This window comes from Marmota marmota, unplaced genomic scaffold (genome assembly GCF_001458135.2).
Source record: "Marmota marmota marmota unplaced genomic scaffold, marMar, whole genome shotgun sequence".
Classification (NCBI taxonomy): Eukaryota; Metazoa; Chordata; class Mammalia; order Rodentia; family Sciuridae; genus Marmota; species Marmota marmota.
The window spans coordinates 10,438,988-10,464,167 of NW_025999900.1; the positions used below are offsets into that span (position 1 = coordinate 10,438,988).

The 25,180-nt window shown below is 38.8% G+C and overlaps 1 protein-coding gene across 6 annotated transcripts in view; it reads right to left on the reverse strand.

Annotated features, from left to right (window-relative positions):
• The window catches only part of Abhd12b (abhydrolase domain containing 12B), a 36,927-nt gene extending 12,009 nt beyond the window's left edge, over positions 1 to 24,918 (reverse strand). For 2 of the 6 annotated variants that reach the window (XM_048798604.1, XM_015490857.2), the window contains exons 1-9: positions 24,682 to 24,916; positions 19,857 to 19,984; positions 18,930 to 19,032; positions 16,929 to 17,048; positions 14,756 to 14,786; positions 11,377 to 11,422; positions 11,139 to 11,268; positions 9,832 to 9,869; positions 7,883 to 7,962 (exon numbers count right to left, since the gene is read on the reverse strand). In XM_048798604.1, coding sequence (XP_048654561.1) covers positions 7,883 to 7,962; positions 9,832 to 9,869; positions 11,139 to 11,268; positions 11,377 to 11,422; positions 14,756 to 14,786; positions 16,929 to 17,048; positions 18,930 to 19,032; positions 19,857 to 19,984; positions 24,682 to 24,776 — 771 coding nt within the window. In that variant the 5' untranslated portion in view covers positions 24,777 to 24,916. Of the gene's footprint in view, positions 1 to 7,882; positions 7,963 to 9,831; positions 9,870 to 11,138; positions 11,269 to 11,376; positions 11,423 to 14,755; positions 14,787 to 16,928; positions 17,049 to 18,929; positions 19,033 to 19,856; positions 19,985 to 24,681 lie in introns of all 6 variants that reach the window. The other 4 variants (XM_048798600.1, XM_048798603.1, XM_048798602.1 and 1 more) reach the window with 4 other exon arrangements.
• Positions 24,919 to 25,180: the final 262 nt, after the last annotated feature.

Here is a 25,180-nt window from a genome sequence, read left to right on the forward strand (position 1 = left end):
CTAATTGGCCTTTCTTACTTCCCCTCTCTTCTGTAATGCCACCAGATAAATATTCTTAAGATACCATCTGCATGGTGAAACCTGCTATTACAAAACTTTGGGCCTGCCACACTGTCTACTAAAAACAACTTCTAGCTTAACTATAAGCCCATTCACATCTGGCCACCCTTTTTCATTCCAAAGGCTGTTCACCTCCAATCCATCTGGAGTTAGAAGGTGTTTCCTCCTCTTACAAGGTATGTGACAATTAGGAAAGTCTCTACGGCTCTTTTTTCCTCATCTCTAAGTGGGGGCAACAATGCCACATAGTACTTTATTTAAATCTCAATCTCTCTCTCTCTCTCTCTCTCTCTCTCTCTCTCTCTCTCTCTCTCTCNCTCTCTTCCAGCCATTCATTCTCTCTCTCTCTCTCTCTCTCTCTCTCTCCCCCCCCCCCATAGCCCAAGAATCTTTTTGTTTTGGTTTTGTTTTGTTTGGATTGGGTAGTGTTTAAGTGTGCATGTGTATGTGTGTGTTTCTTGCTGTGCTGATTGGTTTGGGGACATATATACATATTTATTCATTTCCCACCCCCCTCATTTTTAGCATTTTTTAAATGTAGTTATTTTTCCATGCTTTGTCTTTTGAGGGTTAAGGTTTTTGGTTTGTTTATTGTATGTAAATATACTAAATACTATAATTAATAGACAAAAACTATGATACCTAAAAAAGAAATCAAAACTCTACTATATGGTGCTTACAAGAGATATGCATTAAATATAAATATCATAAAGATATGCATGAAATATAGACATTCAAGCTGAGATTCAAGGAATAGAAAAAGCTAAACTATTCAAACACCAATTAAAGCAAAGGTATACTAATAATGGGTAATGCTGACTTTAAGTCAAGAAGCACCATTAGTCACAAAAGAAAAGGGACATTTTGGGCTGGGGATGTGGCTCAAGCGGTAGCGTGCTCGCCTGGCATGCGTGCGGCCCGGGTTCGATCCTCAGCACCACATACAAACGAAGATGTTGTGTCCGCCAAAAACTAAAAAAAATAAATAAATATTTTTAAAAAGAGAAAAAAAAAGAAAAGGGACATTTTTATAATGAAAAAAGGATTATCCTACCTGGAAGATATAAAACCTACATTACTATATTACTAGGTGACACACCTAATAGTCTCACCTCAAAAAAAAAAAAAAAAAAAAAAAACCTAAACTAAAACTGATAGAAACAAACAACTCCATACTCATGGGAGATACTTTAATACCCCCCTGAGTAACAGAAAAAAAGCAGCATACCAAAAAACTAGTAAAGATAAAGAACTGAATAGCATGATTAAGAATCCTAATCCAAGTTACAGCAATGGAACACTACAGAGAAAACAGCAGAACACATTCTATTTAAGCATATAGAACATTAAAAATTGATTATATGTTGTGACATAATGCACATTTCAACAAATTTCAAAAGACTGAAATAATAGATTATTTTCCTGGATCTTAATAATGTTGAAATACATCTTGCTCAGTGAAATAAGCCAATCCCAAAAATCCGTGGACCAGATTAATTCTCAGCTGAATTCTATCAGACCTTTAGTGCCAGTGCTCCTCGGGTTATTCCATGTAATTGAAAGGAATGGAACACTTCCAGATTCATTCTATGAAACCAGAATCACACTTATACCCAAACCACCTAAGGACACATCAAGGAAAGAAAACCATAGACCAATACCCCTGATAAACTTCAATTCAAAAATTCATAATAAAAAATTTCAAATATTATTCAATAACATATTAAGAATATTTTATATTATGACAAAGTTGGTTTTATCCCAGAGACGCAAGGATAGTTTAACATATGGAAATCAATAAATTTGATTTATCACAAAAATAGAATTAAGGACAAAAATCTCTTAGGCATCTCAGTAGATACAAAGAAGACTTTAATTAAATTTGGCACCGATTCCTGATAAAAACACTGAAGAAAGTAGGATTGAAGAAACTGACCTCGGTATAAAGGCCATTTACAAAAACCAAAAGTAACATCATAGTCAATGGGAAACAAAATGAAAGCATTTTTTTAAAAATTTGGAACAAGACAAGGATGTTATCCTCACCACTCATATCTAATATAGCACTAGAAATTCTATCCAGAGCAATTAGGCAAGGGAAGGAAATAAAAGCGATAAAAATAGGAAAGGGAAAAATCAAACTACAAAACTGTTTGCAGGTGATATAATCCTATACTTAGAAGATCCAAAAAGCTCCACCAAAAGAATGCTAGAGCTAATAAACAAGTTTAGCAAAGTAGCAGATTACAAAATCAGCATACAAAAGTCAAGAGCTTTCCTACATATCAGCAATGAATCTGCTGAGAAAGAAATTAAAGAATAAATTAATTAAATATAATACCTAGGAATAAATCTAACCAAGGAGGTGAAAGACCTCTACAATGAAAACTATAGAATACTGAAGAAAGAAATTGAACAGGCCAGGCAGGGTGGTGCACGCCTGTAATCCCAGTGGCTCAGGAGGCTAAGACAGGAGAATCGTGAGTTCAAAGTCAGCCTCAGCAATGGTCAAGGCACTAAGCAACTCAGTGAGACCCTGTCTCTAAATAAAATAGAAAATAGGGCTGGGATGTGGCTCAGTGGTAGAGTATCTCTGAGTTCAATCCCCGCTACAAAAAAAAAAAAAAGAAAGAAAGAAAGAAATTGAACAGGTCACAAGAATATGAAGAGACCTCCCATGTTCATGGATTCACAGAATTAATATTATTAAAATGTTCATACTACCAAAAACAACATACAGATTCAATACAATCTCCATCAAAATACCAATGACATTTTTTCACAGAACTAAAAAAAAAAAAAAAAACAGTTCTAAAATTCATTTGGAAGAATAAAAGACCCAAAATAGCCAAAACAAAGCAATTCTAAGCCAAAAAAAAAAACTGGAGACATGACAATACCTGACTTACAATTATACTACAGAGCTATAGTGGCAAAATCTCAGGGAATAATGCCTAGAGTTAATATATGGGGTGGCATCAAATTAAAAAGCTTCTGCACAGCAAGGAAACAATTATGAATGTGAACAAAGAACCTACAGAATGGGAGAAAAATCTTTGCTAGCTACTCTTCCAACAGAGAGTTAGTATCTATACTACACAAAGAAATTTTTAAAATTTAACACCAAAAAAATCAAATAATTCAATAAATGGGCAAATAAACTAAACAGATACTTCTCGAAGAAATACAAACAGCCAACAAATCTATGAAAAATATGTTTAACATTATTAGCAATAAGAGAAATGCAAATCAAAACTATACTGAGATTTCACCTCACATCAGTCAGAATGGCAGTCATCAAGAATACAAACAATAGTAAATGTTGGAGAGAATGTGGAGAAAAAGGCACTTTACACTGTTGGTGAGATTGTAAATTAGTACAACCACTATGGAGTTTCCTCAAAAGACTAAGAATGGAATCACCTTATGACCAGCTATATCACTCCTCAGTATTTATCCTAAAGAATTGAAGTCAGCATTCTATGGTGATATATGTATATTTATGTTTGTAGCAGCACAATACACAAGAAGAGCCAAACTTTGGAACCAGCCTAGATGTCAACAATAAAAAAATGTAGTTCATATACACATTGGAATTTTATTAAATCATAAAGAAAAATAAAATTATGTCATTTGGAGGAAAATGAATAAAACTTGGGAAGGTTATGTTAAGCAAAGAGCCAAACTCAGAAGATCAAGATTTGTATGTTCTCATATATGGAAGCTAGAGAGGAGAAAGGAAAAGAATAATGAGGAGGAATCTCATAAAAATCCTAAGGATGTCAGTAGAATATAAGAAAGGTACTAGGGGGAGGTAAGAAAGGAGGGAAAGGATAAATATTGGAGAATGACATTGGCCAATTTATGTTGCTATATTGTGTACAAGTATAAATATGTAACAAGAAATCCCAACATTACGTAAAACTATAATGCACCAATAAAAAATGTGGAAAAAATAAATTTAGAAATAGTTTCTTTATCATGACATGCCATGAAGAGAGTAAAAAGGCAAAACAAAATACTAAAATACAGTTGCAATACAAATAATTTTCTAGTGACTCATATCCAGCATCTATAAAGAACTTCCACAATGAAATACAACTCAACTGAAAAATCAGCAAAAGACATGAACAAATACTTCATAAGAAATGATGTCGAAATGACTAATAAACATTTTAAAATACCCAACCTCATTAATTATCAGGGAAATGAAAATTAAAACAACAATGGGATATAAATGTGGGGGATAAAATGTGATTCAAATTGAATTCTCATACAAAACTAAGTGGTGGGAAAATAAGGCGGTAAAGGGTTTTAGAACACTGCTTGACATTGTAACTATTAAACTGAATGCATGCATATCATATGCCCCAGCAATTATATTACTAAGGTACATTCCAGTGACATTTTATAGAACATGGGTTCAAGAATACTCACAACTACAATATTAATTGCCCCACACTGAAAGTGATCCAAATGTCTATAAATAATGGAATAGGTCAATAAATTGTGATATTTCCATGTAATAGAATACTATATGGAAATGAGAATGACCAAACTATAGCTCTACATGTCATCAATGACTCCTATAAATATAATACATTCTACTTACATAAAATTCAAAAACAGGCAAAATGTATTCTTTATACATGTACACACAAGTAATAATACTATAAAGAAGTACTTGAATATGACTACCATAAAGTTCATGTAAGGATTACATCTAAAGACTAAGGATCACATAAAATGGGGCTTACTGAACTGGGAATAACATAGAGAAGACATCTGAGGTCCAATGATGCTAATTTCTTGACTTAGGTGGTAGTCACATGCGTGTTAATTTGTAATGATTCATTAAATCATGTCTTTCCTCTATTTTGCTAAACTTCAAAATTAACAAAATTTTTAAATTTGATTCAGTCCTGTAACCAAACACACAAAGAACAGTAGATAATGAAAACTCTAGTCACACAGCAGTAGTCTTATCTGATAGAATGTGGCAAGGTTCATTTCAAAGCAGACTTTATGACTCTAAACAAGCCTTGTCTTACAGGAACCAGTTGCTTTTTGGATCCACAGATTCTTCAAATGTGTTGCTACTGAGTGAAATTTACTTCTAAGTCAGGAAATATATTCAATACCCTCCAAATTTTGTGACCCCTAGAGCTCCTTTGGACATTGCTCTTCATTTCTTGCTTGAGCTCAGGTTAGGAAGTGACAACAAATATTCCTGAGTACTTCTGTATATTCCTATTCTCTACCATGTTTTGGTTCATCTCTTTGAGATCTTAAGGAAGTACTACACAGTGATTTAAATTTTAGTTAAAAACTTGCAACTAGTTACTAGTTCATCTTTTGGTTAACATTAAAAATCACAATGCAAATTAAAACTGCACTCAGATTCCATCTCATTCTAGTCAGGATGGCATTTACCAAGAATACAAGTAACAAGAGGTGAACAGAGAGCCTACATTTTGGGAGCAAATTTTTACCACACACATCAGATAAAGCACTAATCTCTAGGATATATAAATAACTCAAAAAACCTAACATCAAAAAAAAAAACCCAATAAATAAATGGGCCAAGGACCTGAACAGACTCCTCTCAGAAGATGATATACAATCAATCAACAAATATATAAAACAATGTTCAATATCTCTAGTAATTAGAGAAATGCAAATCAAAACTACTCTAAGATTTCATCTCACACCAGTCAAAATAGCAGCTATTAAGAATATAAACAACAATAACTGTTGGCAAGTATGTGGGAAAAAAGGTACACTCATACATTGCTGGTGGGACTACAAATTGGTGCAACCAATCTGGAAAGCAGTATGGAGATTCTTAGAAAACTTGGAATGGAACCACCACTTGACTCAGCTATTCCACTCCTTGGTTTTTACCCCCAAAGACTTAAAAACAGGGGCTGGGGATGTGGCTCAAGCGGTAGCGCGCTCGCCTGGCATGCGTGCAGCCCGGGTTCGATCCTCAGCACCACATACAAACAAAGATGTTGTGTCTGCTGAAAACTAAAAAATAAATAAATATTAAAAATTCTCTCTCTCTCTCTCTCTCTCTCTCTCTCTCTCTCTCTCTCTCTCTCTCCCTCTCTCCCCCCTTTAAAAATAAAAATAAAAACAGCATACTACAGGGACACAGCCACATCAATGTTTATAGCAGCTCAATTCACAATAGCTAAACTGTGAAACCAACCTAGATGCCCTTCAGTAGATGAATGGATAACAAAAATGTGATATATATACACAATGGAATACTATTCAGCATTAAAAGAGAATAAAATCATGGCATTTGCAGGTAAATGGATGGAATTGGAGAATATAATGCTAACTGAAGTTAGCCAATCCCAAAAAGCCAAATGCCGAATGTTTTCTCTGATACAAGGAGACTGATTCACAGTGGGATAGGGAAAGGGAGAATGGGAGGAATAGACGAACTCTAGACAGAGCAAAGAGGAGGAAGGAGGAGCGGGGATGGGGGTAGAAAAGATGGTGGGTGGAATGAGATGGACATTATTACCCTAAGTACATGTATGAAGACACAAATGGTGTTACTTACTTTGTGTACAGAGATATGAAAAATTGTGCTCTATATGTGTAATATGAATTGTAATGCATCCTGCTGTCATACAAAACAAATCAGAATTTAAAAAAACAAATTAGATGAAAATATTAAATCTTTTAATGATTAATTTTGTTAGAAACTTACAATTTAACGAACTTATCTGCAATTACCAAGAGTCATATAATAGATACCCAACTAATGGTTATATTAAAATAAACATTCAATTGTCTAGAAACAGTTGATAATGTATCACTTATTGAATCTTACATTACTCAACATCTAATATTTTCAATTATCCAGTAGATTCTTGTGTTAAGTCGAAGTTTAAATATTAAGGGTATTTTTAAGATTATGTGATTCTGTGAACTGGCTGCGCCAGGAAGTAGTGAGAGCTACCTTTCCCTAAAAATGGTTAACAAATTCCAGAACATTCTATAATCATCTACTGTACAAAAGATTTCAAAAGTAAACAGTTATATTAAAATAACCCTATGATGACTCACAGCCTCAAACAACCCAACTGGGGCCATATAGGACCCCCAAAGCCCCAGCTCCTCCTGCCTTCCCTTCTCTCTCTCTCTCTCTCTCTTTCTCTCTCTCTCTCTCTCTCTCTATCTCTCTCTCTCCCCCCACCCCACCCCTTTCTCTCTCTCTCCCTCCTTCCAACATTTCTATAACAATAGGCATGGAATAAAATTATAAAATTTGAATAAAATAAAATTATAATAATATACACAACAGATTTTAAAATGACATCTTGTGACCCAATTCTTAATACTTTATTAAGAAGACTATTGTCTTTATCTATAATAATGTATAAAAGCATTCAGCAGTTTCCTTGAATTATCTAGAAACTTTCTTATGATAAAATCATAAAAGTTATATGGCCAACATTTGTAGGGCTAAAAATGATGCATGAAAGCTTATTTTTAATTTAAAAAATGAATAATAAATAATAAAAGGCAAGTCTATATTAAAATTATAAAAGATAACAAGTAAAGTTAATGAAAGGACAAAAAGGCTTTCACTCTTAAGTCACTCAATTTGTTAGAAGAAAATAAATAAACTACCAAATACAAAAAAAAGCCAGGTGTCCCCTTTAATAGTAACTGGCTAATAATAAACTGTCTCTGGTTAGACTAACTTAGAGACATATAAAACTAATTAAGAAAAGGAAGATAGTTTATAAACATACATGTCTATGCTTTGATAACTTGTAAATATGGATCAGAGACTTACCTTTAACAAGGGATAGTTGATACTTGCATCCCATATGTTGGTAAAAGGAGCTTCCAAGACAATGGCATCAACTGGGCATCCTTGAAAATAGTAAAATAAAAAAGAAAAAAATAGTAATTCCCCTATTCAAATACCACCTTCCCTAGATAAGGGATCCTCACAGTCTTGTACATGAACTACCTGCTTCAAAATCATTTGCAAGGCTTATTAACAATGCAATTTCCTGGACCCCACACCATGCTCAAGAGTCACAGTGTTGGGGGTAAGGAACAAGAGTGTTCATTTTTAACAAAGTTTCTCCCCCACCCTTGAGGTTTTTATGCAGATGATGGTTAAAACCACTACCTTCTTCTAAGAATACAAGATTTTTCAGGGCTTGGACAATTTAAGAAAGCAAAGCACTACAGGGAGACAGAGTATTCTGAAGTCTATTGTTTAAAATGTGCCAGAGACAGATTAGGTTGTTTTGGGCAATATCCCCTCTGCACAATTAGAAAATGTATGGGGAAGACAGTATGTGTATGTGTATGTGCATATTTATATGTTTGAAGGCACATGAGGATTACTGATCAGTGAGAATTTTCAGAGCAAATACCACTGAGAAAAGACAAGAGAGTTTGAGCTGCCTTTCCCCTCAAATCAGCTGAAAGCACTGATGATAGTTGACAGAATAGAAACTAAACAGTACTTTCAGTATTCTCCACAACCAGAAGGGGAAAATGAGAGTTCAGGATCTGACAAAGGGGAAGATCCAAGAACATTTCTCAAGCTTTTGGTTGTTACCTCAAAGAACTACATACTAGGAGAGGAATAATAATGGACCAGAAATAAACCAGCTTTCATAAAGGCTTAAGCAGAGCTTTGAATCAGCTCAATCTCTGATTGGATTCAAGTAATCTATTCGTAGCACAACTGCCTTTCAGAAGAAAAGTAAATTATTTTTGGAAAAAGACAACATCACCCCAAGTCTTAAATCATCTCTATAATTACCCATAAAAATTACTAGCACCTAATCAAAAATAACTAGACATATGAAAATAAAGAAAAGGGCGTTGGAGGTGTAGCTCAGTGGTAGCATGCTTGCCTAAAATGCATGAAGCCCTAGGTTCAATCTCCAGCAAGGCAAAAAGAAAAAAGAACAAAAGAAAGGGTTTAAAGTAGATAATTGAGTTTTGGAATTTTGAAACTTGATAGCATTCAGGTAATTAATATTTTTATTGATCCAATATTTTATATACGAAGCAAATTCCAATTTTTTATCTTAAAAAATATTACTTGGCGCTATTCATAAAGATTCTAATTTGTGAAGGTAGGATCCAGGAAACCTACATTTTTCACAAATGCACTCAATAAATTCTGATACAAGCTATTCTCAAATCACTTTGAGACCAGGTGTAGTGGTACATGTCTATCATCCCAGCAAATTGGGAGGCTGAGGCCACAAGTTTGAGGCCAGCCTCAGCAACTTAGCAAGACCCTAATCAACTTAGCAAGACTCTGTCTCAAGATAAGAAACAAAAAGGGCTGGAGATGTGGCTCAGTGGTAAAGCGCTCTAGGTTCAATCCCTGATATGAAATAAATAAATAAATTGCTTGAAGAAATATTGACATAGCTATTATATAAGAAGGACTGCAGAAACCAAGTCCTGACTATCCTTTCATAATGTCATTTTCCTCTCCTGAAATTTTAATTAACATCACTTCACAAAGAAAATTCATCTTAAGGCATTTTTAATTCTTCCCTTGATATTAATTTGAAATTTCATAGCCCCCAGAGCAACCATTATTTTATATTAAGTAAAGAAAAGAACGTTTGTTACCTGCAAAGAACTGTCCACAAAAGGACGCCATTGGCATCTCTGTGTTCAAAGTGGACACAACAGTTTCTTGATTCTTTCTATTTCCCACCTGAAGCCAAGAAATTAAACCATGGAAGCATTTTACATTACCTTTCTCTTCTAACACTTTTGCAGCATTTGTTGCAACTCTGTAAAGCAATGCATATTATTACATATGTGAAGCAATGACTTAATAGTCAATTAAATAACACAAAATGCAAAACATCCAGAATGAGTATTTGGTGAAACCTCTGAGCTCTCTGACACAAACTTGCACAGGATTTCAAGAGTTTCCACAAGCCCTAAATTAAAAATTCTTTTCTTTAAAACTCTCCAGGAGATTCCTGGGAAAGCTGGGAATGGAACCACCATTTGACCCAGCTATTGTCCTTCTCGGACTATTCCCTGAAGACCTTAAAGGAGCGTATTACAGGGATACTGCCACATCGATGTTCATAGCAGCACAATTCACAATAGCTAGACTGTGGAACCAACCCAGATGCCCTTCAATAGATGAATGGATAAAAAAAAATGTGGCATTTATACACCATGGAGTATTACGCAGCACTAAAAAATGACAAAATCATGGAATTTGCAGGGAAATGGATGGCACTAGAGCAGATTATGCTAAGTGAAGCTAGCCAATCCCTGAAAAACAAATGCCAAATGTCTTCTTTGATATAATGAGAGCAACTAAGAACAGAGAAGGGAGGAAGAGCAGGAGGAAAAGATTAACATTAAACAGAGACATGAGGTGGGAGGGAAAGGGAGAGAAAAGGGAAATTGCATGGAAATGGAAGGAGACCCTCATTGTTATACAAAATTACATATAAGAGGTTGTGAGAAGAATGGGAAAAATAAAAAGGAGAGAAATGAATTACAGTAGATGGGGTAGAGAGAGAAGATGGGAGGGGAGGGGAGGGGGGATAGTAGAGGATAGGAAAGGTAGCAGAATACAACAGTTACTAATATGGCATTATGTAAAAATGTGGATGTGTAACCGATGTGATTCTGCAATCTGTATTTGGGGTAAAAATGGGAGTTCATAACCCACTTGAATCTAATGTATGAAATATGATATGTCAAGAGCTTTGTAATGTTTTGAACAACCAATAAAAAAAATAAAATAAAATATTTAATTTGACACTTCTAAATAAATAAATAAATAAAACTCTCCAGGAAAGTCCAGAATGAACTTCAGTGTCCTAGATCCATGGAGCTGACAGGACCCTCCCTTGTTTTACAAACAGGCAAACTGAGGTAGCAAGGTCTCTAGCTACTTCTGGAGAAGAAGAGAAACCAGAAAAGAGACCCTATCTCCTAGAGCTCAGTGCCCCTTCCCCTGTTCTTGGCTGCCTTTGATGTGACCCTAAAGCCCCAAGTCCCCACCAAAGGACACATCTTCAGCTCTCACTCACCCTGTGCCCAGAGAGTGGCCCCAGAGACACACAGGAGTGGCACCACATCTTGCCTTGGTCCACTCATAGACACAAATAGCATCCGCAGTCAGTCCCTCCTCCGTGGGCTTCCCCGTTGAGTCCCCAAACCCTGGCAGCAAGCAAAGGCAAGCACAATATCACTATCCCCAAAACAAGCGATCATCAAAAAAGCCTCCTGCTTATTTGGAAATCTTTGAACACTGTTCTTAACACATACCTCTGTAGTCAACAGAGAGAACATGAAAGCCACCATCACTCAGCACCTGGGTAACAAAGAGCTGCCGTCACTTGAAACTGAAGGTGTAAACAGGAAAGGCTCCTTAATAGGTCCATGTCCCTGTTCGTGGTGGTTTAATAGGTGGGGGAAATTTGTAGTTTTGAAATCTAGTGTATGTCTTCAAACCTGAGGAACTCAGACTCAGTGGGAAAGATGGAAAGCAACCTCGCAGAGCAAGGTCAGACTGTCAGGGTCACACCTACCAACTGAGTGGCTTTGGCCAAGTTACTGAACTTTTAAGTGTAAAAACATTATTCTGAAAAGTAAAAAACATTACTTTTAGGATTATTGGAGAATTACATGGATGACATATTAAAATACCTGATTGCATGTTGTCTTTTTAAAGAACTCCCTTGAGAAATAAGGACTCTACACAGTTGTAGTAGAGGCAATCAAGCATTAAGAAGATATTTATATTAAATATGATCAGCTAAAGAATTAAATTCAATCAAAATTAGAGATCATGCAAACACATGAAACCACCACCAAGCCCCTCATAGATCAAGAAGGAAAGAATGTGAAAAAAATAATTTTATATGAAGTGAAACACAATGACAAAGAGACATAAAAAGAATGAATTATTAATGTGCAGACAGTTTTTATTTAACCCTCATGACAGTAAGTTAGATATTATTCTCATTTTACAGATTTTTAGTAACTGAGAGCTGGGCACAGTGGCACATTCATGTAATCCCAGCAGCTCAGGAGGCTGAGGTGGGAAGATCACAAGTTCAAAGCCAGCCTCAGCAACTTAGCAAGTCCCTAGGCAACTTGACAAGACCATCTCAAAATAAAAAAAATGAAAAACTCTGAGAATGTGTTTCAGTGGTTAAATGGGCTCAATCCCAGTACCATAAATTAATTAATTAATTAATTAATTAATTAATTAATTTAAAAACTGAGCACTGGAGAGTTTCAGTAATTTGTTCTATCACCCAGTTTTCAGAGGCAGATCCAAGATTCTGCCTATGTCCAAGTACTGTGCTTCCCCTCCTTCAGCACAGATGTGAGCAGCTAAACCTCACTGAGGACATTTTAAATACAAGTTGAACTAATAATTAGAAATTAAATGGAACTTTTAAATATCAATTCAAATTACAATCCCTCAAGAAAAGCTAACACACGTGGCAGCTAAGCATTCAGAGAAATGGGAATAATCATGTGTTACTTATGGCACATGTATTTAAGGACCATTTGACAATACAACTCAAGGACAACAAGAGTAGCAAGTCCTTCTCCTAAGAATTTATCTCTAGGAAAATATGCCAAAAAAGAAGGAAAAAGAGGTGGGGATATAGTGCCTGCATAACATGTGCAAAACTTTAGGTTTGATCCCCAGTCCCATAAAAAAAAAAGAAATTAAAAAAAAATACATGCTTGAAGTTTTCTGTAGTAATACTATTTAAAATGAATTCAGAAAAAAAAATCTAACAGTAATGGAGGAGTTAAGTAAACAAAGTTTGTAAATAAATAGGAAACTTTAAATTGGTTAATTATGATAACTAAAAGCATGGAAGGATATTTACAAAACAGTATTAAAAGAGCACAACATAAACTTGTATTAGACATATAGAGGCAATCATAGTGACATACTTCCTCTTCATATAAAAAGAGAAATAAAGATGGGGAAATACAAATAAATGTGAATAGCTGTACTAAGTGATTGAAGGAACAGAATCGAGGAAGGAAGCAAGCAAACAAGGAAGAATTTAATAAAGACTTGTTTTCTTCCAGGAGAGGTGGCACATGCCTGTAATCCTAGCAGCTTGGGAGAATGAGACAGGAGAATCTCAAGTTCAAGCCATCCTCAGCAAAAGCGAGGTGCTAAGCAACTCAGTGAGACCCTGCCTCCAAATAAAATACAAAATAGGGCTGGGGATGTGGCTCAGGGGTTGCGTGTCCCTGAGTTCAATCCCAGATACAAAAAAAAAAAAAAAAAAGATTTGTTTTTTGAAAGAAAGAACCTATCCAAAGTAGAAAAGGGGAGGCTCTGGAAGCCTGGTCCTATTGGGCAATGGTGAAGGCAGCACTTGGTATACAAAAGGTGCCAGGGGAAAAGTCATACCAGCCACTGCCTTCCCCAGCCATCCTAACCATGACAGGGACTAGCCACCTTCTTTTTGTATCTACAACTCTTCTTTCTGGGAACACTGAGGTCATGCAATTCAGCTCTGAGTGGGAGGGGAAAAAAAAAAAACCCTCAATTCTGATCATCATCTGCTTCACCATATCCTAAGTATGAATAGCAAAGGGCCAATGTGGGATAGAAAGCAAACCCACAATGAATAGATATCCTCCTTCCTCTGAAAACTGGGTGACTGAACAAATTACTGAAACTCTCCAGTGCTCAGTTTTTAATCTCACCCAGCACAACCCATTGGCAAGGGTCACCTGTGAGATGCACTGATATGGGTGGAGGTCTGGAAAGGAGTGGAGTTTCCTGACTGCACAGGGAGGGCGGGTGAAGAAGTGCTAGAGATACTGAGGCTGGCAGGATTACACACCTAGATTACAGGACAGATTATAGGCCAGTTTATAGGCTGGAAAGAACTGAGGAGGAAGCCAGTGTGTGGGAGGAAAGACCAAGCCTCAGGGTCAATAATGGAATAGCAGCCCAGGCACCTGCAACAGAGACTACCTAACTGCAGAGGATCAACAGGCAGCTCGCTGGACCAGTTCTGAGACAGATATGGCTAAGTGGAGAGCCAGCCATGTTCCCACTTGGAAATGCAGGGACTGTCCCAACAAACTGGAGTGAGAAGTGAGGACAGCACAGCGCAGCCACCAGGCTACTCTACAAAACTTTATGTAGGACTAAAGCCAGGGTTTGATGGACTTTTAAAAGAAGACATTCGGAATTTTTGTTCTATACCACTTAAGAGATCCTTATACAAGGAGAAGAAATTTCCCATTTAATACACCTATCCCCTAACCTTCGGCGGGTGGGGGGGGGGTAGAAAATCTAAGTGTCTTTCAACCTTTTTTTTTTTTTAGAGATGAATGGGGAACCAGTGCGATGAAGTGTAATGAGGTCCCAGCACATCACAACTAACCCCTGGGACCTCTCAGGAGATAGCCAGGCTAAGGACCTAAGGAGATCTTTACGACTATAGCCCAGAAGAGAATCAATGGGGGATATACAGAACTATGTTTTGAGGCCTCTTCAGGACATGGGGATATAGCATAGTAGTAGAGCTCTGGCCTAGGATGAGCAAGGTCCTGGGTTCAATCCCCAGCACCACCAAGAAAGGAAGAAAGAAAGGAAGGAAGGAAGGAAGGAGCGAGCAAACAAACTTCTGTGAGGCCTCTTCAGACATACCTTTACCAGCTCAAGCCTGTGAGGGGCTGCCCTGTAAAAGGGGTTAGGGAAAAAAAATAAGAATTATGAATTACGATGATGAGTTCAATAAAAATCACTCAAATGCTGTTGGCATTTCATGCCATTCTTTTTTAGATTAGAGAAATAAACAACTGAGAGCAAGAGAACTGCTTCTTGGTAGCAGAGCCAGCTTAGATGTTTCAGGGAGAGTGATCAATGGCCCTGTTGCTGGACATTTCTCCACACAAAGCATTGGGCGCCCAAGTCTCTCTGAGGTGAGCATCTGATGAAGTACTGATAATCCATCTCCTTTCATTTCTATGCAACTAGACTTATCTCTAGGAATACTTTTAGAAGCTAAAGGGAAGTAAGTTCCAGAAAATTACTTTTCAGAACAAGGGATGATGGAGTCAAGTTGCACTAAATTATAATTTGCCTGTATCCCATCGCCTGTGTCATTGAACACAGATGAGGTGAAGGAGTGAGGCTCCCTGTCCTGCAAGGACAAAAGGTGTTTCTTCCATAAAATAACCATATTGATTATTCTCACACTAACAAAAATGAGTCAAAAGGCAGAGGATTCTTAAAAACCATTTTCTGGCAGCAAGCTGAGACTCTTGGGCAGAAGCCAAGAGGCAGGTGTGGCCAACCCCAGAACCAATGATTCTAGGACAACTGGGGGCATTTTCAGATTCACACAGAGGCACACATGGTAGTATGTTCCCCATGATCCTTCAAATAAGCACACTGCAGCACCCTGCCCAAGTTTACACTGCACTGAACAATGTCGAAGACTGCCGAATTCCGCAGGAAACCTCAACAAATGTGATTCTGAAATGGACACATTAAGAAAGCCCCTTGAGGAAAGGCAAGTCATGAGAAAAAGACATCACCTGACAGAAAAAAAAAAGATAGGGAGAAAAAAGACACTCTTGGCAAGCTAGCCAAGAGGCAGATTCCAGGGCTTGTCACTTAGCTGGAAGTTCCCTCCAGAGATGAATGGAGACCAGTGGGCTTCAAGCCTCAGCGCCCCTCCCCAGACCAAAGAGGTGCAGTCATGGCTCATATCCATCACCTAAGGTAATAAGACAGGTCCAGGGACAGCTCTGACAGTACATCAAAGGACAGCCAGTCTTCCTGGAAACGTTCTTCCTTACAAAGCAAGGTAGGGACTAGAGAGTGAGGTGAGGCATGAATATTCTAGACTAGAATTAGTCAGATGGCCCCCAATTCCTGTGGTCAGAATTCCAGATGATTTCTCTTAGGAGTCATACTTTTAATTAACAGGGTTAATGCTAAATAAAGGACTCTCCACTGTAGTTTTCTGAAAAGTCCATTGATGTGGAAATTGATCTTCCTTTCCCTCAGAAAGCATGCCTGACCCCTTTCCAGTCATCCATGGGTTTGTCAACCTAAATAACAATCAGAGAGAGATTCTCCTAAGAGTATTTGGAGAATATCCAGGAATAGCAGAGCCCTGCCGTGGAACTATGTATGCCACAGTAAACTATGAATGTATTCAAAAAGAATGAGGCAAGGGGAAGTTCTTAAATGCAAAATCAGGAGGATTACGTAAGATATTTTGAAATGATAAGCCTCAGCTACAAGGATTAATAACAAGGGTAGCACCAGTCAGAGACTGAACAGATAGTTTCTGGGCAGATGTCCTTGCACAAGTATTTCTGTGTAAGGTTGAAGTGGGCTTTGTACCAGGCTGTGGTTTTGGCAGAGTGACCTGTGAATAATTCCTATTATCAGGTTATGGGACATAGATGCATGCAAATCTTCATAACCTTCTGGCTTTATTTATTGACTTTGTGGTTCAAACTTGACAAAAAGACTCCATTTTGATTCTGACAACAGGTTCAAGCTATCATTTTGGATATTCTTAAGGAGTAAAGGAACCACTGCCTTCTCTGAAATCAACATCCAGATTTTGGAAGAATCATTCTTTTCTCCATCCCAGTTAAGGATCCATATTATTCTTCTCATAAAACAATTTTCTAAAGAGAAGTCTTTTGCCAGAACACCCTTAGATTTCAAAAAAGGAAAAAAAATGTGTGAAGACATGCCAGCAGAGTTTAAAAACTGAATCCTACTTCACTCTCCCACAGCAACACTGAGATGCTCTTAATCTCCTTAAAGAAAAAAAAATGCAAGCAGAGGCACTGACCTATGTTCTGCACTGCCATGAAGATAAACAATAATCGGGTTCCCATCGTGAAGGGCTGCTTCATACCAGCAACAGTCCTTCCCCTTGGCATCTTCTCCCCGGCAGCTGGGGACTGTGTGCCTGAAGAGGAAGGAGGTTATCAAAAACATGTACAGAGGGAGGAATTCTCCATCCTTGCCAAAATCTGAGGCCCTCATTATGGGGCACCTGTGTGTGTGTGTGTGTTTATGTATTTATATTATTTATACATTCATATATTATATTTATATTCTATTCTAGAATATTTTTAAATTTTTACCTGAGTAATATATGCACCAATTAAAATTAAAATATAATACCACAAAACATCTTATAATGAAAATCTTACTGTCCTGACCCACTGGCCCATGAACAAAGGCAACACTTTTAACCATTTACTGTTTAAATTCTCCTGAGTCTTGTACCCATTAAGCTTTCAAGACTCCAGTTCTGGGCTGGGGATGTGGCTCAAGCGGTAGCGCACTTGCCTGGCATGCGTGCGGCCTGGGTTCGATCCTCAGCACCACATACAAACAAAGATGTTGTGTCCGCCGAAAACTAAAAAAAAATAAATATTAAAAAATTCTCTCTCTCTCTCTCTCTTTAAAAAAAAAAAAGAAAGAAAAACTCCTGTTTAAAAAAAAAAAAAAAAAAAAAAAGACTCCAGTTCTTAGGTGCAGTCCATTGAAATAACCAAAAACAAATAGAGACAAGTAAAAGATAATAGATACTTGCCATCTGCCATTAGTTTGGCTGAAGAGAAAAAGTCAGAGAGATTTTAAAGGAAAAATCAAGTTATGTAGGAAAGAGAACTTTAACATGAAGCCAAGCTATTCTATCCATGAAATTATGTGACCTTGTGATCATAAATACCTGTGTGGTTCTGTTCCTCCATCTTGCTAAACCAATGAAAGAACCCTAAAAATGCAAATGCTGACACATGACATGTCACAGGGGACTTGCAAAACAGGTCAAGAAATGGCAAAGCTTCTGTTCTCTTGATTATTAAGGGACAGGCACCACTGCCTGAGTGAGTTGGTTCTAATGAGGACAACCACCTCACCAAACTGAGGGCCAGAGGGGAAAAAGCAAATAACAGAAAGATTTCCAAATTCCAACACTGTTAGCTGACCTGTTCCCTGCAGGATAAGAAGAAACCATGTGCACCCATATTGATTCTCAAACATTCTATGATCAGAGGTTTAAACTCAGGAAGAAGCAGTATAAAACAGAGCACTGGAAACTTGTCAGCCAAGAATAAATAGTAGAACCAAACAAGAAAATACTGAGTTAAGCATAACAGAAAAAGGCAATAGAACGTTCCTGGCTTCATCTGACAAATATTTATTGCATGCCCTTCATGTACCAAGAATTAGGCTAATCGATCAGAGCCCACCACCAAAGTCTGTCTTCTCTGCAAGCTGTGGTCTTGTAAGGAAAACAGGCATTAACCAAATAATCACACAAACATTTATTTAATTATGAGGAAAAAAAAATGTCTTCATGGACAAGACAAGCACAGGCGGCCACCAAAGCACATACTTAAAATGGGGGCTAAGGAAAGATTTTCCTTAAAATTGTCAGTTAAAGCAAAACCCAAAAAAGATGAGTAGACAATTAGCTATGCAAAAGGAGGGCCATGCAGGAAGATGAGACAGAATGACATGCTGAGACAAAGCATATCCTGGGGAACTGTGGCTTGATGTGCCTGGAGCAGAAGACATAACAAGGGTGGTATGGAGTAAGAAGAGGTGCTGAGCCCACAGGCCAAGGGCAACATCTGACCTCACACTCTGAAGCAAAAAATTCCTGAGAAGCAGAATTAATCAGGTCAGATTTCACTGTAAGGAGAAGGTGTTATGGAATGATTCCCAAGGAGCACCAACCCCCATGCAGACAGGTAAGGCAGCATTGCTCCCCTTTGCCCTTCTAACAGGAAAACCTGGTCCATCAAGCATCTCAGTGTCCAATCCATGTACTCACCAGATTCCCAGCATCACTCGGGGTTCAACCCTTATGTAGAAGTTCACAGTGTGAGGAATCTTTGACTCTGGTTTCTTTAAGTCCACAAGAAATGGAGCTTTGTCTGGAAAATAGAAATTATTGACTACCAGAATCAATCAAATTCCAAGTCTTTTAATGATAACCAAAAAAAAAAACAGGAATGAGTCTTTGTAGGCAAACTGGTTTCTAGGTTGCAAGCCACTAAATGACTTGCAAAGAGTTTTATCAACTAGGGCTAGCCAGCAGACTAGTTTCAAAAAGAAACAAAACCTAAAGCTAGATTTTATAATAGCACCAGCATGGTAGCCCACAATAGAGCAAGAGAGTTTGTCCAATCCTTATCTTTGGCTCTACCTAAAAGCAGAGAAAACCATTCCTCTGATAAGGTAAGAGAGCCCAGAAGGAAACAATGAATATTCTGCCACTGAAGTAAAACTTAATTATTAGCCTAAGTCCAGAAATGATTGAGGTATACCAGGGGGCTGGTCAGTAAGAGCTAGGATTGTTACACTGACTGAAAGTACCCAGAAGACCCTTCCTCTACTTGCTCTCTTCCTTCTCCTTTCCTCCCCCTTTTTCTTTTCTTCCCCCATCCCCTACTTCTCCAAGGCATTCTTATAAGAGAGAAAAGAGAAAAACATAATTCCATGAGCAGTCAGGTATCCATGTCAACAGCTAATTTGAAGACTGAGCTCCCGAATTGAAACCCCAGTCACAAGTGTCTTTGCCTATTCCCAACAGCTTAAAGGATTTATGCTAGCCTCCAAAAATCAATACTGAAAATAGGTTTCAGACTGTTTAAATCTAGCCACAAATTTATAATTTACAAGTCTTTTTCATTATATTATAACATTAAGGACAGTGAGTTCTTTATTTGGGGAAAATTCATGGGAAGTATACACTTACAAAAATTAAAATAAATCAGCATGTCCATCAGAGGAGGGAAAATGTGTTCTTTTAATGGTTTACTAGTAAAGCTGTTGTACAGAGCAGCAATTTTTCCTCTGAGTGTTGAACAGGAGTGTGGAAGAGATCTGCAAAATATTGGGAAACACACAAGGTTTTCAAAATCAGTCCAAGTTTGACTTGTTTTGTTTTTTTCTCCCAAAGTTCAAATCAAACTTTAGAGACTAATATTGGGCATTCCAGGTAACTCAGCATTTAAGCAAAATCCTTCACACAACTTCACACACTGTCTAAGCTGGGCCCTGAAGAGGAACCCAGTGAGGAAGACAGAGCCCTATCTAGTCCCTGAAAAGGCCAGGGCATGACAGGGAAGGAGGGCAAGAGCTGACGAATGCACCAGGGTCAGATTTGTCCTCCGTATTGCCCCATAGAAGGCCAAAACTAGACCCCAAAATCATTAGTAAACAAGATGCAGCCAGCTTAATAGTTTCTGTGTTCAAAAATCACATCACAACGCAGCACTACACAGGTTAGCTGTTGTTCCTACTATATAAAGCAGTGAGTGACATCATTAGATCTTCTCTCTTCTGACTGAGTCTTAGGAGGAAAAAAAAATCCAATGAGAGAACACCCCCACTTCTGAGTGACATTCCTGGAGGAGAGGCACCTGTGAGGAGCAGGGTGGGGAGCAGGTGGGTGGGACCTGGAAGAAGTGGGATGAGACCATCGGCGTCTTGCGCATTCTACTGTCCTCTATGACACAAACCATCAATGTGATGATTTGTCTATGGGGGTCACTAATTCCACTCTGTCTTGAATCACATCTCTCATGAAGGTCAAGATGGCCTCCCATTTTTGACAGATGAGGGACACAGGAGGTTAATATTATTATCTGCTTCCAGTTTTTGTCCACATCATCTATTCAATAAATCCTTTTCCTTTTGTGATCTACCAACATTAAGACTGCCCAATGTAGTCATACTGTAAGGTTGGAAAGATAGAAAGCACTCTGTTCAATTGCCCTGATTTTTCTGCTACCCCAGAGGCAGTTTAGAAGATAAGTGTTACCTCTGCTTCACAAATGAGGAGTCTACAAAGCTAAAAGTCCTTCCCAACCTTGCAGGCCAAGGAATGAGTCACACATCCCCAAGTCTGCCTGATCCCTGTGATAACTACAGTGAGCTGTCACTCTCCTGCTGAGTTCAACTTGCCCTTCAGGTAGGCAAAGTGAACCCCAGGAACAAGGCCAGCCTCTGGCATAGTTCTGTTCTTAGAGACTCTTATTTTAGGATCCCCTTCTCCACATCTGCACTCTTGTCCTTTCTTGGGTCCCTACTTCCTCCCACCTTCTTTCCTCCTTGCTGTTTCTGTGTTCTCAGGAGCCCTCTGATGACAAGGTCACCAAAGAAATACCCTCTAAAATATTAATTCTCCCTCAAGTACTGAAGGGAGAAGATGGATTCCCAGTAGTTCTGAAAGAGTGGAAAAGAAATGGGCTAAGGATAGTAGATGGCTCTTCAAACACATTGCACATGGGAAACTACCTACTCATAAAATCAGCAAGAAATAAATGAAGATGATTGTTTCATAACACTGTAAAATAACCCCCCTGAGGACAGCAGGAAAAAGAGGTCATTGTTCTGATTTTAGAGATAAGAAATCAAAACCTAGGGAGACCACTTTGAGCCACAGATCAAGGCAACATGGGCACAAGGGAACACAGGTTGGCAGAGTTGTGCCTGCTCCCAGTTTGGGCTGCCTCCTGCTTGCTCTTGCCAGATTCCCTGCACTCACTGCTACCCTGCCTGTTAGTCTCCCACTAAGTTTTCTTTTGAAGGTAGGCAGGGCAGTCTCCCGCTAAGTTATCTTTTGAAGGTCTGCTTGGGAAGCAGAAGCAGTGGAGGGAAATGTATTTCTTTTTTAAAGGAATAATTCATACACGACCCTTCTCTCAAATAGCTCAAGGCACTTCTGTGAGAAGCACTGCGGGAAAAGAACAGAGTGACCAGATTCCTCAGAGCATCAATAATGCAAAGGCGCTTCTTTTAAGTAGGGGGTTGTCAATTTGACTTCCCCTAGATCAGTGGGGCATCAAAAGTCACCAGTGGCTAATAGACCTTATTTGAGCAGAGGATGCAGTTTCAGCTCAATCTCTGCTACCAGCCAGCCACATCAAAAAAGCTTGGTGCCTTGGTGTTCTTTGTTTGCCCTTTGATCAGTGGTGGCTATAACCATGAAGTATCCCACAGAGGCACAGCACCTAGATGGATAATTCTTACTGGTGAAACCTGGTGGAATCTGATCTGATAACATTCCTACTCAGAGGTGTCTGCAAACCAGCTTTTGGGAGCCCAAATCCAACCACATTTGGTCAAACAACTATTCCAAATATGAAGACGCTTTGTACATCCTTCCTACCTGCTGATTCATGCAGCCAGCATGTGTGGATCACTGAGTACCAAGATGCATCATCCAAACCAAATCCCACCCCTACCCCTTCACACACACTCAAGTGTATCTTCTTGGTGGAAGTCTCTCAAGACAGATCTTCCCACAGTGACCTTCCCTTTCTTTCCATCCCTCCCACTAATTATAATGGGGCCTCAGTTTGACCCTATCTTGTTCTCTGATAGTTTTCTCATTATTAGCCCATCTTCCCCTCACTGTGCCAGGCATGAACCATGTGGTATGTGTGCTTCTTTTACATCTCACCTGTGTAGCACAGAGCCAAGTTCACTAAATATCTGTTGAACCACAGATTGAAGGCTGAAAGGTGTATTTCTTTCATGAGCTATGACTTTTAGAGTTTTGGGGGAGAAAGGGAGGGCTTCATTCTTTTATTCTTTATTTTGAACTACAATTGAAAAGAGATCACTGAGAGTTCTAAAAGAGCAGGGTTATTATTATTATTATTATTATTATTATTATTATTATTATTAGTGTATTTCATTTGTTCCTTGAACCCAGGATATAGGAAAGAGCATCACAGATAGTAGATAACCTGTGAGAAGAATGACTAAATTTATCTGCATATTACTAAGCACTCTAGAATGTGACAACTTGGGTGACACAGGCAAATAAGGAAGAAAATAACCTTTGACCTATGCCATCTTCTTTCCTGGGAATGTTTTCCATTTTTTCCAATTTAAAGATCATTTGCAATGGAGACTTACTGTAAAGGACCAACCCACCTTAAGTAGCAATTATGTCAGATGAAATTTTTGAAAAGTAAATAAATAGACTACCACTGAAAATATAATATGATTAAATGTTCTCCTTAAGCCTCTGAAAATGTGACAATAGACCTAGCACTATAAGCAGGGCCAAGCACACAGCAAGTCCTCCATGAATATTTGCTGATTTAAACCTACTTGGCTCCAAGAAACTAAAAGGATTCCAGGTGCCAGAAACAGGTCTATGCCTCGGCCTTAACATGTTTTATGTTAAATCAATAATCTGTTTCGATTAAAAAAAAAAACCACTGGTACTTTATCCTTTTAGAGATCATCTCTTGAGAGTTATTTTTTATTAATTAGTAATATAAATCATGGGGTCCCTAACTCCCAACTTCCTACTCCATTATCAACAAAAGTAGGTTGCTCTCTAAGAGAATGAAAATGCAGCTTTGAATCTCTACCTAATCAATGCTCTATTAGCATGGACATTAAGTAATCAGCCATTAAGTCTACAGAAAACACAAAAGGGAGAGGTGGCCGATGCCAGCTTTCCTAGAATAACCAAATGAGGTGGGGCAGGAAGCGGAGAGTCCTATGATTGTGAAATTTGAAAAGTACAGACAGAAAATTCCAAAGGTGTCCTGCTGAGGTATGGGTTCTGCATACCTCATCAGAGAGAGCCACTCTATGATAACTGCACTAAGCTAGGGAAGGAAGAGAAGAGAAAAGATCCCCAGTGCTCATCATCACATTCCAAAGTGAAGTCTCCTGTGTCTGGATACGATTCTGCGATTTTTTTTGTCATCCACACAAATTAAAAAGGAATAGAAAGAAGAAATATATACAAAAATGCCAATATCTTACCACATCAATAAAACAACAGGAAATATACAAGTCTTCCGTGTCCAGGTCTCCAGCCAATACCTGGTTTCCATGCGAACAAGACTGGTGGTATGTTGCTAATCAATTCCAGTAACTAAAAATTATTATTCAACCCATGGGAAGAAGTTTTATATATATATATAAATCCCTCTGATATACAGACATTTCCAGATTTAATGTGAGAACTTGGCACAGGCAACACCACTTTGTGATTTCAATGTACTACATAGCTTTAGCATTTGTGGAGGTGTTCTTTAAATGCACACCTGATCATTCACATTGGGGAGCCAGGCAGCAACTTTCTGACCTTTTTCCATCTACACTGACAGTTCCTTGACCTAAGAAGACCAGCAAAGATAATTGCACACAGTATATTCTTATTACCACTACTGTTAGTAGTATCAAAATCCATTTTGTATATTAGTAAAATAGATAAAAGAGATGTTGGTATAGGAACCCGACTTCTATTTCAAATCTCAACTTCAAACCCCCTCCCCTCCTAAAATTTTAAGTTCTGGAGGTCAATTCTGTGAGATTCACTGGCCCAGGTAGGGGTGTCAAGACTGAGCATAAGACCATGCCAAGGAGCCCTGGGAACTTGCAGGACTCTGAAAGCCACTGAAGCCCCCTAGTGCCGCAGTGCCTGGCCAGGGGTCCGCGAAGTGGGGCTAGGGTAGGGCTTCTGTGTCAGAACCGGCGGCACGCTCGCCCTGCGCGACCTCTGTCCTGCCATAGGGGCTCCTGTGTCGCTGGCGGGGCGTACTCACCGCAGGTTCCGCAGGACCATGTTCCACCAGGTGGCCACGTAGTCGCAGGCTGGGGGCCCAGGGGCCGCGTCCGCCTCGCAGTCCTGAGAGTTCATCGCGTGCTGTGCTGTGCCCCCAACTGTCGCCACCGCCACCGCCACCGCCTCGGGAACTGCCACCCGGAGTCGCCGCTCAGGTCCGCCCCACCCCTGCGGCGCCCACGCCTGCCCTTCTTCGAGGCGCCAGGCGGACGGCGGCGCGGGGTGCTCTGCAGCGTGGTGCTGCGGGAGGTGCCGGACCCGCCGCAGGAGCCAGGGGCCGCCTGCGAGTGGGCTTCTGCCTGGCACAGCGTGCTCCCTGCTTCCCCCATACATACACAGATAGATGTTCAATAGAAACAAAAGTATCCTAAGTGAAGCTATGCAGCATTTCATTTTTATTTGATTCCCATTATACCTCCATGTGCACCCAGGAGCAAGAGGCCTGCGTGAAGTAATATTATGGCAGAACTCAAACAAAC